The sequence below is a fragment of the Mustela erminea genome, chromosome 19 (genome assembly GCF_009829155.1).
Source record: "Mustela erminea isolate mMusErm1 chromosome 19, mMusErm1.Pri, whole genome shotgun sequence".
NCBI lineage: Eukaryota > Metazoa > Chordata > Mammalia > Carnivora > Mustelidae > Mustela > Mustela erminea.
In genome coordinates this window covers 10,437,152-10,452,912 of record NC_045632.1, presented here as the reverse complement: position 1 = coordinate 10,452,912, position 15,761 = coordinate 10,437,152, and the positions used below count along the sequence as shown (strand labels likewise).

The 15,761-nt window shown below is 51.5% G+C and overlaps 2 protein-coding genes across 13 annotated transcripts in view; one reads left to right on the top strand and one right to left on the bottom strand.

Annotated features, from left to right (window-relative positions):
- Nucleotides 1-15,761, bottom strand: part of LOC116579282 (leukocyte immunoglobulin-like receptor subfamily A member 6) — a 355,647-nt gene that overhangs the window by 238,001 nt on the left and 101,885 nt on the right. The gene's annotated exons all lie outside the window — the stretch shown is intronic.
- LOC116579296 (leukocyte immunoglobulin-like receptor subfamily A member 5) lies at nt 8,238-15,536 on the top strand. Its single transcript, XM_032324500.1, has 9 exons — nt 8,238-8,381; nt 8,537-8,572; nt 8,754-9,038; nt 9,184-9,486; nt 11,198-11,314; nt 12,952-12,994; nt 13,086-13,123; nt 13,333-13,385; nt 15,024-15,536. The coding sequence occupies exons 1-9, from the start codon at nt 8,294-8,296 to the stop codon at nt 15,168-15,170; spliced, it is 1,110 nt and encodes a 369-aa protein (XP_032180391.1). The 5' UTR covers nt 8,238-8,293; the 3' UTR covers nt 15,171-15,536.

Below are 15,761 nucleotides of genomic sequence, written 5' to 3'. Positions count from 1 at the left end.
AGACAGTCCCAGGAACTCAGGCTCTGCAATTCTGCCTGTGCACAGGATCCCCTGCAGACCTTGGCTCTCCCCACACTGAGCTCCTCCTGGGCTGGGGCGTCATCCACCTGAGGCTCTGCGGGGAGTGGGGGGTGGGGTCCCTCAGCCCTGCCCTGTTTGCAGGCAGCCTGGGTCTGGGTGGGGCAGGGAGGACTTCCCCCAGGTGCAGGGGCTCCCACGTCCTCCCAGCTCCCACACTGACAGCGGGGAGGGGTGTCCTCCTGACAGGGACATGCATAGCTCCTCCTCCTTGGGGGGAAGAAATGAGGTAATGACCCTGAAAGCCCCCCAGTCCCCGGAGCAGGCAGCCCCAGACTCAGGTGTTGACCACCCATCCCTACGGCTTACAGGGAAGGGCTCTACCATCCCCGCTGGCTCCACAGACCTGGCCTTAAACCCACCCATCAGAGAGTGAAAGTGAAGGCTGATATTAGTCTCAAGAGGAAAGTTCAAGTGCACCACGTCTGTCCTGTCCACCCCCAATGTGTGGAGCCCCAGGAGAAGGGGTCTTCCAGGGAGAGACCCAGAGAGGGTATTGGGGAGAGAGCGGTGGGGGGGGGGGCTACATCAATGCACAGGTGCAGGTAGGGAGGCCTCTCACACACAGTCACCTCTGTAAGACCACAGTGACCTAAACACACACTTTCCACACCCTGAAGGGCCTGTGTAGTCAACTCTGGTGACAACTCTGGTGACATGCCGGAGTCAGGGTGCCCTGGGGACAGTTGGATCCCCACGAGGAGGGAGGGCTGGGGATGGAGGCAAGGAACGGAGCCCTTCCTTAAAGCCCTGTGTTTTTTCTCCTCTTTCTTTTCATTCTGCTGTGACTCCCACATACCGTGGGTCAGATGCAGTGTCCAGGGGGTGGCCCCAGGATCCAGACCTGGGAGTATCCCCCTGGCTAGTGTGGGCAGTGCCGGTGTGGACCTCTGCTCTGGGCCCTCAGGTCCACCCCGAGCTCCCTGGACCCTGCCACCTGTCTGTCACCTCCAGGTGCAGTTGCTGGCTGTGTTCAGACCAGCTGACACCCTTATAGTAGATGTGGCGATAGAGCCCGGCAGCGTCTTCACTCGCCGTCGGGATGAGGAATCTGGCCTGGGTCTCGGGCAGTGGGTTCCTCACGCATTGATATGAGCGTCTTCCCTCCTTCTCCAGGTGGAAGATCTCAACCCCAGCAGGTCCCTGGCACACGATGGTCACAGGCTGCCCCCGGGGGATCACAGGGCCTGGCTCTGCCCAGATGGAGGGTCCGGGCAGGACCCCTGGGAGGGAAGCAGAGCAGGCTCTCAGGGTCCGTTCTGAGGAAATAACCTGTCCTTCCCTGTGAGGTGGGAGGGAAGTCATGCAGACGGCTCCTGCCCTACAACATCTGGGCTCTCCATCCTTGTGAAGAAGAGCAGGACCGGTGTGGGGCCCGGGTGCTGCACACTTTAGGGGCACAGGTCCTGGGCGGCAGACCCTTTAAGGGGGAGAAGGATCATGGGTCCCCCATTCTTTCAAATACAGGGATCACAGGTCATGCATTCCTTAGGGCAATGTGGAGAGTGGTTCAAGCACCCTTTACCGTACGAGGATCACAGGACGCCCACACTTAGGAGTATATAGATCATGGGTCGTGCATCCTGTGAGGGGATGAAGCCCTAGCCTGAGGAGGTGACTCCTGAGAGGAGCTGCAGGACAGCAGTGGGCCGAGTCCCCACTTCATCCCTCTGACTGCCCACAGTCCCCACAGAGCCAGGCCCCCGCAGCTCAGGGCCGCAATGAGGGGCACTCCCCAGACAGCAAAGTCACCTGGGAATGTGTCCGGGAAGTGCTGGGTGGGGTCAGGTCCCGGCACCAAGGAGGGAAGGAGCTCCTGTCTCAGTGTCCTGGGATGGGCTAGGTCTCATATACCTGTGAGTGACTCTCCCGTCCTTGTGCTTCCAGCCCCTGCTTCCCGGAACTACATGGTGGGGAACTGTGTGCGCGTGAGCCTGGCTGGTGTGGTCTTACTGATCCTGGTGGCAGTTCTGGTAGAAGCTTGGCACGGCCAGAGCAGGTCCCAATGCGGACAGAGACAAGAGGGTCCCCAGCAGAGTCTAGACTCCAGGGTTCCGGGGGGACATTCCAAGAGCTCTGAGGCTCAAGCTGGACCCCAAGGAGACCCGGCTTCTTCATAGCAGAAGGAGACCCCCTTCTGCTATGCTGGGCTGTGCAGGGGTGCAGCGGCGATGGGCCCTGCCTCTCCACCGTTGGTCAGTCTGCGTGTCCCAGCTTTGCCTCCAGGCCTGATACCCATAATCTGACCACCCATGTTTCCTGGGTGCCCCTCCTCTCAGGGTTCTCCGGCAGGCTCCCTGTCCCTCCAGACCCTGTGTCCCTCTTCCTCTCCTTCCTCCTCCCACCCGATTCAGAGGCTCAGTGGGGCTCAGTTCAGGCCACTCCTCAGTGCTCACACCTCTCGCTTTGATGATGTCAGCATCTGGGGGCTTCCCCTTCACATTTCAGTGGAGAACTCCACGGTGGAGATGCCCTCCTCCCCCTCCCTTCTCCTGGAACCCCCAATCCTGGTTGCCCTCTGGGAACCAGGAACCTGCCACTCCAGGCTGCAGGCATTCGCAGCACCTGTCAGCTGCCTTACTCAGGAGGCCCCCAACTGCACCCTCCCTGCATATCCCGTTTCTCCTCTTTCCGAATGGTCTCTGCCTTGCTCCCTCTCCCACTGGCTCCTGGGCCCCACAATGTTAGATCTGGAGCCCAGGGAAGGAAATGCCAATCAAAACCATGCTGACCTAGCCCCACACACTCATTAAGATGGTTTTATAGATTTAAACCTGTTTACGGGAAGGTCACAAGTGTTGGGAGGAAGTGGAGATATTTGGAACTGCTGAGCACTGGCAAGGTGGTGGGTGTAAGACGGTGTGTCATTTCCTCAGAAAGTAAACAGAATTTCCCTGTGACCCAGCAGTCCCAGGGCTAGGGGCGCAGGCGGTGGGAACGGAGCCAGGGACCGGAAGCTGTGTGCACTCAGGTCCACACCGGCACTGCCCATACTAGCCAGGGCAGCCGCAGGTTCCTGAGCTGTGCAAGACAGCAGCCAGCATTGGGCACCGAGCAAGGACTCCACAAGCCATTGCAGGCTTCGAAGACGGAGGAAGGGGCCTGGTGTCCAGGAAGGGGTGGGGCCCTGCAGACACCCTCCTGTGAACCCCATGGGACCACGACAGACCTGGGACCTCTAGATGGAATGGCATAATAAACCTGAGGCTGTCGCCCCCAGTCTGTGCCCCTTCGTTGTAGCAGACATGGAACCTCAGACTCCTGGTGTCCAACACTATTCTCAGTCAGCTCCCAGACTTCTGGAAATGGATTCGAGCACCGACCTTTCCTTGTCAGCGCCCTGACATCACCCCCGGATGTGTCATCCCAAACTTAGGAGCACCCGTGCCCAAAGCCCAGCCTGGCCACATCCCGGAGTCCTGGGCTTGGTATCCTGGCATTCCAGCGGCAGATGGGGCTACACAAAGCTGGGACCCGTATCCCTGACCTTTCCAATGCCCTGCTCCTGAGAAATTCACGCAATATTTTCCCAACTTACCCTGTGGCTCCAGTGTTGGTGGGATGTAATGTTGTCTTTAATTTTATTTATGTATATTCACATCAGAGTGTGCTTTCCTGTGTCTTACAGTGTAACTGTGTCTTGGACTGCCTAGAACATTCATAGGTTTCAAATGCTGAAACCCCCTGAAATGGTGGGTTCAGAGATGATCCACCTTGTCCATCCATTTCACAGACACACACACACACCCCCCACACACTGCAGGTGCGATTTTGGTCTGATTCTGCTTTTCAGAATGAATAAGTAATCCATGGAAAATTAAGTCAGAAGACACATCATGTTACTTTCAGAAGGAAGTTATCCCATTAGAGTGAAGACTGTGTACCCCACGATCTGCTTTTCCAGGTCCTGCTGCTGTGGTAAGAAGTTGCTGCAAACACCATACTGGAAACAGTGCGCATTCCCCACCCACGGGGTTCTCTGGCCCAGGGGTCTGGCGCAGTCCGGTGGGCTGCATGAGCACTGAGCTGGGCTGCGTTCTTCCAGTGGCTACAGGGCACTAAACAAAGCACTCATTAACATCAAAAAGATCAAAGAAAAAAATCGTAACAGAAACAAAAACAAACAAAACAAATGAAATGGAAACACACATACCAAAACCTATGTATGGGTTGCAGCAAAAGCCTTTCAGAGAGGGAAGTTTGTAGTCGTGAACGCATCTGTTAAGAAATTGCAAAGATCTCAACTACACATACTAACTTTACACCTTGAGGGAGAGGGAAAAAAAAGAGTACACTAATACCAAAGTTAGCAGAAGTCATGAAGGAGAGTGGAAATAAATGAAATAGACACCGCCCACCTGAAGAAAAAAAAAAAGAAAGTAAGAAAAAAATCAATGAATCTAAGAGTTTGTTATTTGAAAAGACAAACCAAATTGACAAATGTTTAGCTAGACCACCTAAGAAGAAAAATAAGAGAAAACGCAAATCAAATCAGAACTGAAAGAGGAAGCATTACAACTGATCCTACAGAAATATGTAGGAGTTTAAGGGACTGCTACCAACAACTCTGCACCCACAGATGAGAAAACCTGGAAGAAATGGATCAACTCCCAGCAACACACAACCTACCACAACTGAATCAGGAATAAACAGAAAATCTGAACAAACACATAAAAAGCAAGGAGACCCACCACCACAGAAAATCCCAGGACACCAGATGGCTTCATTGGCAAATTCTGTTGAATATCCAAAGAAGAAGGAATGCCAATCCTTCTCAAACTCTGCCCAAAAAGTGGAAAGGGGGGAGGAACATTCTCAAACTCATTCTTCAAGGCCAGTGTCATCCTGATGCCAAAATCAGATGAAGACACTACATATTATCCTGATACTGATATTCTAAAATCAGAGGAATTAATTTAAAAATTAATTAAAAAATTAATTAAAAATTAAATAGACCAAAGTTTTTCATCTTCTTTAATCTTTAATTTTCATAACTCCAGAAAATTTCCCAGGCAAGTCATTCTTGCTGACCTCTTTTTCCTTTTGGTGTGTTAATTAGTCTTGAATTTGGATGTCCAAGTATTTTCCTGAGTTTAGGAAGTTCTTGGTTATCATTTCTTTACATAAGATTTCACCCCTTTTCTCTCTCTCTCTCTCTCTCCCTTCTCTGGAACTCAAATCATTCTTTTCTGTGGTAGATGCCATCCAGTTTCTTTAATTAATTTTATTCATTAACTGGATTCCTCAAGTCCAGAATTTCTGTTTGGCTCTTTTGTATTTTTTCTATCTCTTTGTTAAACTTCTCTTTTGGTTCACGTGTTGTTTTTCTTTTCTCATAACTCAATGAGTTTCTCATAACCCGACCAGTGCAGCTATTTTGAAATCTTGGTCAGCTACATGGCAAAACTCCAAGTCTGAGTTCAGTTACGGGATGGCTGTCCTCATCTCTTGGTGATGACATGTGTCCTTGGTATCTTGATTCTTCATGTTCCTTGGAGTTTCCCATGGCTGTTTTAGCATTTGAAGTGGGGTCACTCCACAAATCTTTAGTGGCTGTCTTCATGGGGGAGATGTTTTTCATTGGTTCTGCTGGTATCTGACACTTTCTCCAACTTTACACAGATGCACAAAGTGTGTAGGCTTGTATTTCCTTTCTGGTCCTTGCAATCTACCAGGCTGGTTGCTGGAAACTTTCAGGGTTTTTTTGCCACAAGTTTGTGGTTTCTGTCTTGCCCACAGACTCCAGTTTGTCTTCAGAGCCTACATGAAGATCTGGACATGGCCTACAATGAGGTTTTCGCACTTGGGGAGTGGAGAGCACCCTTGGGCGGGGCTGGGGGTGTTGGGGTCAGATCTCCCAACAGCTCAGTGACAGGCTTCCTACTGTGGTCCTGAATGCAGTCAATGGGAACCACATCTGTTTAATCCCTTGGATACTCTTATCTGCCTCTTTCCCCATCTTCTGCTCTCCCCATCTGGAGGTTCTGCAGACCCACACAGCTGGGGAGGCCAGGCACCCACTCACTGTTCTCCCATTCCATGTTGGCTAGTTCAGCCCTCTCAACTGTGCCCTGGCCAGAGGGGTGACTTGGCAAAGATCCTCTTATCTTCTCAAATGCATCTCCATTTCCTTCATTTACAACAAAGGGTCAAAATACACAAGTCATTTCTAAATAAGACTACACCCTAAAACTCAGTGGGTGTCTCTGTAAAATGTTCAATTATGTATCTCTTCAGCTGTTACAGACATCATCCTCACTTCTGTCCTTCTGACACTTAGAACACATCCTCATTTTATTCCCCAACATCGGGAATTTCCATGTCTGGTCCCTTTATGCTGCCTTCTGGAAAATCTCTCAATTCTGAACTTTAGTTTTATAAATGTCTCTTCAGGTTTGTCTTGTCCTTCATGGAATGAGTTTTTTCAATGTGTTGACTTATTGGAATTTTCATCTCTAAAATGTCTTAATTGTTTCAAGAATTGCCTAATCTTCTGTGGCACAATCCATATTCTTGCATCAAAAATTCAATATCTCCTTTCATTTTTTCAGATATTTAAATATGCTTAATTTTATTCTCTTATTTTCCTATTGATTCTATTTCCTTGTATATGATCATTTTTATTCATCTGTAGCTTATTGTCCGTGCACTTAACCATTGTTAAGATCACTCTCTGATGTCCATTCTTGGTGGACATTCTTCTCTCATACACCTGTTCATACGAGAAGGGTTTCTCCCGGGGCTGCTCTGGGAGTCGGGCGGACCACAAGAGATAACTGCAGCTTCTCCTGGTCTGTGGTGTCCGTTGCCTCAAACGTCACATCTGCTCAGGCTTGTATTAGGCAGGGATGGGTCCAATACAAGCCTCAAGCTAACAGTCACTCACAAAAGAGAAAAACTTCAATGAATCTGTTTCACACACACGTAGGGGAGGTGATTCGGAGCTGACCTGAGTCAGTGAGTGGAGAAACCCCTGTTGTTGTCCACAAACACACATTGGGGAGCACTGCAGGTTTTAGCCTTCACCCGCAGTCCTGGCCCCTGCCTGCCTCTGAGGACCCTGGCGTCCCTCTCTGTGTCCACATGGGTGGAAGCCTCTACCAGATGACCTGCTGATGGTCCTGGGAACTGACAACTGCTCAGCATTGTTCTCTGTTCTTTCTTGTGGTTCCCTGACTCTCTGGGGAGCTTTCATTTCTCAGTTCCTGCATATGACTATTTCTATACATTTCAGAAATATGGTCAATAGCGCTTATTGGTACAAAGCATGTGAGGGGTCTTGACTGGAGGTGAAAAACATCCACCTAGGTTAAGTGTGACCCCATAATCCTTCCATGTACAAAACCCCTCTTATCCCTCTCTGAAAACTAACAGTAATGAGTCCCCTCCCATGAACTGGGAACCAATGACCCCCACAATTATCCTAAGGAGTGGGGTTCAGGACAAGATCCAAACAAGGAAACAGACTTGGAGACAGGATGTTATTACCCTGGGAAACACAGGCAATGGAAAATGGATAAATATTTAGAGAAAGTTTAACTTTTCCTTCAAAAATCAGAGCTCCCACACTGCTGAAATAGATGTTCCCTACAGCTTACATGCAGGACTCCAGGGTGGAGAGGACGGCTCTGCCCCAGAAACAAGGGGCACTGAGGAGCCAGGAGCGTGTCACAGGGATGTTCCCAAGAAGGTTGGGGAGTGTGGACAATGTCACAAGAAAATAGAGAAGTCCTTGGAGGCTGTGCAGAAAGAAAGTCTACACTCTGGGGCCAGGAGAGGGGCTGTGCTCCCTTCTATATGTGTCTGTATTTCTCCCCTGGGCTCATTACCACCATGACCTCAACGTGAGCTGATCAGAGAGGACACACATGTGTCTGTGCTGATTTGAGCTCTAAATGGCAGCAGGAACCTGTGTCCACTGTAGCATTTCTGGGGCTTTGGGCCCCAGTCCATGGTGAGGACCCAGGGGTATGCTGAGGATGAAGGAGACCCAACAGGGGGCCCTGGGGGGGGGAAGGACCTGTCCTGGTCCCCTCACCTGGATGGGGCATCTCAGGAAGCCTCAGGATCCATCCCTTGCACCATCATGCACACCAGAGCAGGGCTCAGGGGAGGGGGTGTTCCCCTTCCTGTTGTCACATCTTGCTGACATGACAACCCTGTGAGAGGCAGGACTGGCCTCCACGTGGCCACACCCTATGTGTCTGTCTGTCCTATGGTCACAGTGGTCCCTTTGTCTGCACAGGGGGAACCAGAGAGAGGAGACACCATGACACTCACCCTCACAGTTCTGCTCTGTCTTGGTGAGATCTGAGGAGGGGTGGGGACACCCTAGTCTGGGAGGGACCTGCCCCACAGCCAGGCCCTGCTCTGTCTGAGGCCCCTGGCTCAGGAGGCTCATGGGAGGAGGGGTTCTGCTGGGATTCAGGGCAAGCCTCTCACAGGGACTCTCTTCCAGGGCTGAGTGTGGACCCCAGGACCAGAGCGCAGACAGGTGAGTCTGTCCCCAGGGGTCTCAGTCCCACCTCCTCACTGGAGACAGGGGTCATCCATCAGGCAGCAGGGGATGGAGAACAGGAGCTCTGGGCTGACCAAGGGGGACGTCTGGGGGTTTGGGGCAGAACTGGGACTTGGGGGTGGGGAAGGTCTGTGTCCCAGCCTCTGTTTCCTTCCAGCGACCCGCCCCAAACCCACCATCTGGGCTGAGCCAGGCTTTGTGATCCCCTGGTGGACATCTGTGACCATCTGGTGTCAGGGTGGCCTGGAGGCCCAGGAGTACCGCTTGCATAAAGAGGGAAAGTTAGAGACCTGGGACAGACAGAAGCCACTGGAGCCCGGGGACAAGGCCAAGTTCTTCATCAGATACATGAGAGTTATGCATACAGGAAGATATCGCTGTAACTATCTCAGCCCCAATGGCTGGTCAGAGCTCAGTGAACCCCTGGTGCTGGTGATGACAGGTGCGAGCCCACTCAGGGCCCCAGCCCTAGGCTCTGCCTTCAGGAAGGGGGTGGGCTCTCAGGGGTCTCCTTCTCACAGCCCAGCCTGGGGATAATGTGGGGAATCTGAGCACCATTTAACACCCACCCCCTCCTCCTCTCCTAGGATTACAGAACAAACCCCAGCTCTCAGCCCTGCCCAGTCATGTTGTGACCCCAGGAAGGAACGTGACCCTCCAGTGTGGCTCATGGTTAGGATTTGACAGGTTCGTCCTGATGAAAGAAGGAGAGCACCAGCCTTCCTGGACCATGGTCTCCCAGAGAGCCCCCCGTGGTGGGACCCATGCCCTGTTCCCTGTGGGCCCCGTGAACACCAGCCTCAGATGGACATTCAGATGCTATGGCTATTACAACACCACCTCCCAGATATGGTCACACCCCAGTGACCCCCTGGAGCTGCTGGCCTCAGGTGAGGAGCCCAGCCCCGTTGCCTCTGTGTTCCTGTGGTCAACATGACCCTGTCTGGAAGACCCCCAACATAGGATGGGAATGAGGGGCTACAGGGAGGCTTATTCACAGGGGCGTCCACCCCTCAGAGAAATGAGGACCACACTGTCCTCCCACACCTGCCCCTCCCCACACGCCCGCCACTCAGAGCTCTAGGTGCCTGCAGAAGGGTTTTCGGGACCCTGGGGCAGATACACCAGGAGCCTAGAGAGGGTCTCTGCGGGAAGCTCCAGCCCTCCGCCCTCCTCTTGTCTCTTTCCCTGAACCCTCTGGGGGCTCCAGGCCCCACCCCCAGGTCCCCACTGCCCAGCTGATACGTCACTGGGACCTCTTTCCTCAGAAAGAGTACAGACCATCCCGGGGAGTCTGAGAGCCTCCCAGAGGACCGAAGACCCCCTGAGATACTCAGAAGCAACCTTGTGTTCCAGGGGCTAAGAGTCCAGCAGAGATGTAGGGGGTAGGCTCCAGAGACTCTGAGGCTGGTCGATGAGAAATGGGGTGGTCATGGCAGAGGGAGAGCTAGGCGGAGAGCAGCCAGGATGAAGGGAGGAGCAAGCTACCCTCCCTGTCCTGGGTTTACAATGTACCTGGTGGGGTCCATTGAGGGGCGGGGTCTCAGTGCTCCCTGAGATGGTGATTTGGGGTGGGCCCCTTTCCATCGGGGCCTCAGTTTCTCCATTTGTGATAGGGGAGAATCCTGGCTCAGATCTCAAGGACATGTCCTTTCGGACCTTCTAGGTTTGCTGCCTTAGGACTGCAGAATGGGAAGGTGAACAGTGAGGGCTGTAGGATGCAGGGACGGGCAGGACAGTGACGCTGGTGACGGCCCCAGAGCTCCTCTGTCTGTCCTGCAGTGCTCAGCCTGGCTGTATCCAGACAGCCCTGCTGGAAAGAAATCAGAATCAAACAGAAATAAGCAAGGGCTTGACAGTTGGGCTCCACGGGATGTAAATCCCAGATCTGCCGCTTCTGGGCAGTGGGATTTCAGACAAGTCCTTTCACTGTCTGTGAAACATGTCTCCTATAGTCTCCCTCATAGGTTTGCTGAGAGGTTTAGGTGAGATCTTGGACATGAGAGCCCTGCACAGGACGGGCCCACAGGGTGTGCGAACCCTCATGTTCCCTTCCCTCATGTGCTCGCTGAAAACTGCAGGCAGGCCCCACGTGCAAGTGTGGGGTCTGCAGGGCAGAGGACCAGTCTTGGCTGGACTTGGGGACTGAGGAAGGCATGGAGTCCCTCCCACGCAGGGATGGTTCTGAGCACCTCAGAGCTTCTGACAATAGCAGGCGCATTCAGCTGGGGCTACAGGAGAAGGCAGGGCACATGAGGACAACAGAATGAACCATTCCAACCAAGGCAGGAGCCCAGAGCCAGAAGCAGGTGTCCACTAGGGTGGGCATTGTGAGGAGAGCACAGGGAACCCACTGTCCTGGGTTGGAATCCCAGCTCTGCCACTGACTTCCTGGCCTGGTCACCTGGGGCACCTGACTCATCTCTCTGAGCATTGGTTCCTTGTCTGTGAAACGGGTGAAGGTGGGGGTGGCATTTTCTGGTGCGTGATCATTATGGAGATCAGAGGTGATGATGGCATAGACTCCACCACGGGTCTACATGCAGCAGTTGCCCAGTTAACTGACATCCTGGTCCATTGATGGTATCCCTTGTGTCCAAGGTCACAAGCACCAGAGAAGCTGGATCCCAGTGCCTGTGACCTTCTTCCTGATGCTCTTCCTCCTTCTCCTCTTCCTCCTTGTCCAACACCAGCGCCAGAAAAAATGCTGCAAGTCAAGTAAGTAGACGATGGGGAGCTCTAGGGTTTTTTTTTTTTTTCTCAAGGTTTTCAGGGATTTATCAATGTGCAAAAGCAGTTTAAACTCTGAACTGCTCTACCGGAATTGGAAATGCCAGTGGGACCTCGTTAAAGTGCATACATGTACATTGACGGGATAATGGTAGGTGTAAGCATCTGTTGTTGTGTCTGTGCGTATACGTATGAACACATGGGTCCCAGCTCCAACCACCAATAAAACCTAGACACAGTGATGGCACACCGATCATCCAGATCTCAGTTTTCAAATATTGCCTTCTGTTAAAAGGAATTCGGGTTCCTCCGAGAAATTCTTTATTCCAGATTGGGACAGGGAAACTAATGGAAGTTGTCAGAGCATCCGAATGGGTCAGAAAGTATAAAAATTCACCAAGAGTGATGGAGCCAAGTCAGAATAACACAGAAGCCAGCTGGAAGGAATCCCCTGTGGAAAAATCTAGAATAACCTGAGCATCCAAGTATGGGATTACAATGCATCGAATAAAGCAGAAATCCATGAGTTTGTGGAGTAAATTAGTTAATGCCTTGAGGGAGAGGGGATGCATTAGAGTAGAATAACAGCAGATCAGAAGGAGCAACGTGGAGATCGGAGACCTTTAAGAGTTCACTGCCATGATGCTGGGCCACGCGGGCGAGGTTCATCGGTGGTCCTAACAATGGCCATACTGTATTTGAGAACAGTCATGGCATTGGAGGAAAACTCCAATATCTGTCTTCAAATACCAATCAGATTCTAAGGGAGGATGGAAGACTTCACCATGGGAAACCAGGCAGATGCCTCCTTGACCAGACAGTCACAGGGCTCAGTGCCAGGAGTAGGACAGGGGGATATCCCAGGCTCCAGAACTTGTTGGAGGTGATCACGGCTTTACCAACACCCTTTCCCAGGTATTCCTAAGTAGACACTGGGTAGAGCCAGGAAGAAAATAAAAGACGCCGTTTGGCAGTTGGTAAGACAGGAACCGGGAGTGTGGTTTTGGTCCACATGTTGCATAAGTGAAGATCTCCTGATCGGGGGTCCTGGGGTTGTGTAGATGAGGCTTCATATTTGTGAGAGGTGCACAAGACAGGATGCATATATCAGAAAAACACCTACCTACCTACCTATTACCTGTCCGTCCATCCATCCCTATTTCTGTCCATGTGCATGCCTATAGATGCATGAGTAAGGGACCTGCCCTTTCTTTCTCCTCTCTCTTGCAGCCCCCGTGCCCATTATCTCCGAATCCACCTCCATCTCTCTCTCTCCTTGGTAAAATACTACCAAAGCAAAAACATAGTTCAAGGTGATGCAGGAATAAAAAAAGACAGTTCTTATAAATTTTCTTATGTAAAAAAAAAATTACAAAAATCCTTCAGAATGAAGGATTTAATAAGAACATAGACTTTTAAAGACATTCTTTCAGTTTTGTTTTTTAAGAATATGTTGAACCCTCCATGCATGTTTTGTGTGTTAGAATTTAGTTGTTTGCTCTGAATTCCAGATCAAGGGGGGGTGGGTGTTTAACCTTGTCAGGGCTCGGATCCTCTGAGATCCAAACATGACCCTGGGCGCCAGGTTCTGGGGCTGCTTAGAAGCTAATTCTCACTTTGTGCAGGTGCCTCACGTCCTCAAGTTGAGACCAGAACCCTGCAGAAAAGGTAATTTCTCCCCCAAAGTCCTCCCCCAACCTCCCACCTCTGCCTGCAGTGCCTTTGCAGTTGCCTACTGCCCCTGTTTTTCCTCCCTCAGCTCCAGCTCCGTGGCTCCTGTCCAGGATGAGAACAAGAGTAAGTAGGAAGGAGGGTCCTGCTGGGAGACCAGGAGGAGTCCATGGGCCAGGTTCTGGGCTTTGCATGAAAATTGCCACATCTCTGTGATCCCAGGCACATCCTGCCCCGTGCTGGGCCTCAGGCTCCCCATCTGAGGGTGGGAGGGGCATGTGGGACTGCAGGGTTTCAGGAATTGGGGCATAAAATAGAATGTTCTCATTCTCCAGAAGCTGAGGTGAGAGAGTCCCAGCCTGAGGAAGACATACAGATGGACAGTGAGGTGAGCCCCTGCTCCTGCCCGGGGCACCCAGCACAGCCTTGTTCATTAGCTACATCCATGGGCTGTTTCTCCACCGTCCTATCGTCCTATCCCTCAGATCGGCAACATCTAACCTCACCCTTCTTCTTGAAAGGTGATACATGCAGGCTTCTGGGACATCATGGCTCAGTGGGTTTTTCTGATACTACATGGTTCCCTCCTTCTTGGTCCCCTTATTTGGGTCCTTTGAACTGTTGGTTGTCTGTGTCTCATAATGGCAATGCTGCCAGGGATAGTTGTACAGTTTGTGCACTGCACAATAGGGACAATGGAATTTAAGACCCTACTGGTGGATTCTGAGCAATGCGCCTCTTCTTATTCACACAAAGGCACCCTGTTGAATGGTCTGTCCATGAACAGAGATCCTCAGCCTGGCTTTTACTCTGTTTACTCTCTTCCCTCTAGTTGTGTGGATTTAGATGCAATGGAACTACACAATAATGTGCCTTGAGTGTAATGATTGTCATTCCTTTCCTAGTCCCGCAGGAAGCTCACCCAAAGATCGTGTTGACCTCACTATGAGACAACTCCCTATTTGATGTTGTCACGTTTATTTAATCCCAGGTACACCTGGACCATCTCCAGGCTCATAATTCCACAATTATTTCCAGCCTCAGATATCCAAGCTCCTGGGAGCTGTCTCTGCTTGTCAGCCCAGCAGGCCTTTCAATGTCCCATGGGCCAAATCTCCAATCTCCCCAGAATTTGTCTCACCCTCAATGTTCAGCACTTCCCCAAGTCCGTCTAGAGACACTTTGTTCATCACAGCTGGGAGGGGGTTTCCAATGGTCTCTAGGGGCCAGGAGTGCTACCGCACATCCCACGACGTGTAGGACAGCCCCCCTCCATCCAGAGCAAAGAGGGACAGGCCAGCTGTGCGGACACTTGACACTCGGGGTGGAGGAGCTGTTGTAATGGAAGCAGGCTCTCCCCTGGCCACTACACTGCACTTACCCCCTCGCCCAAATCAGGGCTTCCTTGTTTGTGGGTGACTCCCAGCCCCACAGCCATGAATTCCTTGAGCACAGGGTGCTGATCTGTCCTCTTCTTGGCCGATGGGCAAGTGTCCTGTCTCTTTCTGTCCATCTGTCTGTCTATGAGCATGTGGGTACAGACTGAAGTGGTTGAACCAAATCCTACAGACTGAGTTTCCCCCAACTTTAGCTCATTTATTCATTCAGGGAGGTGACAAATCCTTATGAGAAATCTATGTTTGGCAAGGCTCTGTCTTAGACTGGGTGATAGAAACACAAGCAAACCATGTCCCAACGGGGAATCCATCCAAGTGATCATTTAGGTCTTAAAATCGACCTTGGCTTCCGGTGGACTCGTAAGTGAAGAGGGTCAAGGTGGAGGACATCTTCCCTCCTTGCTCCCCAAGCAGAGCCCTGACAGTGAGTCCACCACGGGGTGACTGTGTCCCAGGGGGAACCACTCAGCCTTCAAGGGGGAGTGGCCCCTCTTCCTTCCCTATGTCAGACGGATTGCTGGACACAATGGACAGTAAGGGGGACAGGATGGTCAGGTGGGTCCTTGCTGCTCCCGGAACCCTGGTTCCCCACCCATCACACACCTGACTCCCATTCTCCCGCCCTCCAGGCCATGGCATCTGAAGAACCCCAGGATGTAACCCACGCCCAGAGGAACAGCTTGAATCTTGGACAGGAGACAAGTGCACCCCCTTCCTCTCAGTCAACGGAGGCCCCAGAAGAGCCCAGTGAATGTGCTGCTCTGTCCATGCACTAGCCCAGGAAGGACCCAGACCCCATGTTCCCAAGAGGGGGACTGCAGAGACGCCAGGAGGCTGTGGCCCTTCCCCCCACCCCATGGACACTCAGCTAACACTCCTTGGCCTGGGGACCTCTCATAAGGAAGCAGGATATCCTGGAGCTTTAGAAATCACTTAATTCTGCTGTAGATAAAAAAAAAAAATACCATCTCCATATCTTCAGACATAAAGCAAAACCCTTCTAAAAACCCATGGCTAAGAGAAGCAAACCACAAATGAAAATGTCTTTTTTTTTTTTTTACGTAAATGACAATGCAAATATTCTACATTGACACACAGTTTCACTTAAATGGTCAAGTAAACGCTACAGGCCAAAGGGAAAATTATGAATGAAATTATTACAAAGAAAAGAGCGCCTGAAAATCAGCGGCTTAGGCAACATCTATAGAAGTTAGAAAAAGAACAGCAAATTTGTCGCATGGCACTGGGTGAAAATGAGCTTGGGCTGCCTTAACAAGATACCATGGACTGGGGTTTGGGGGGAGGAGGGCTGATGACACAGAAATCTATTTCTTCACAGTTCTGGAGGCTGAAGCCTGAGCCCAAGG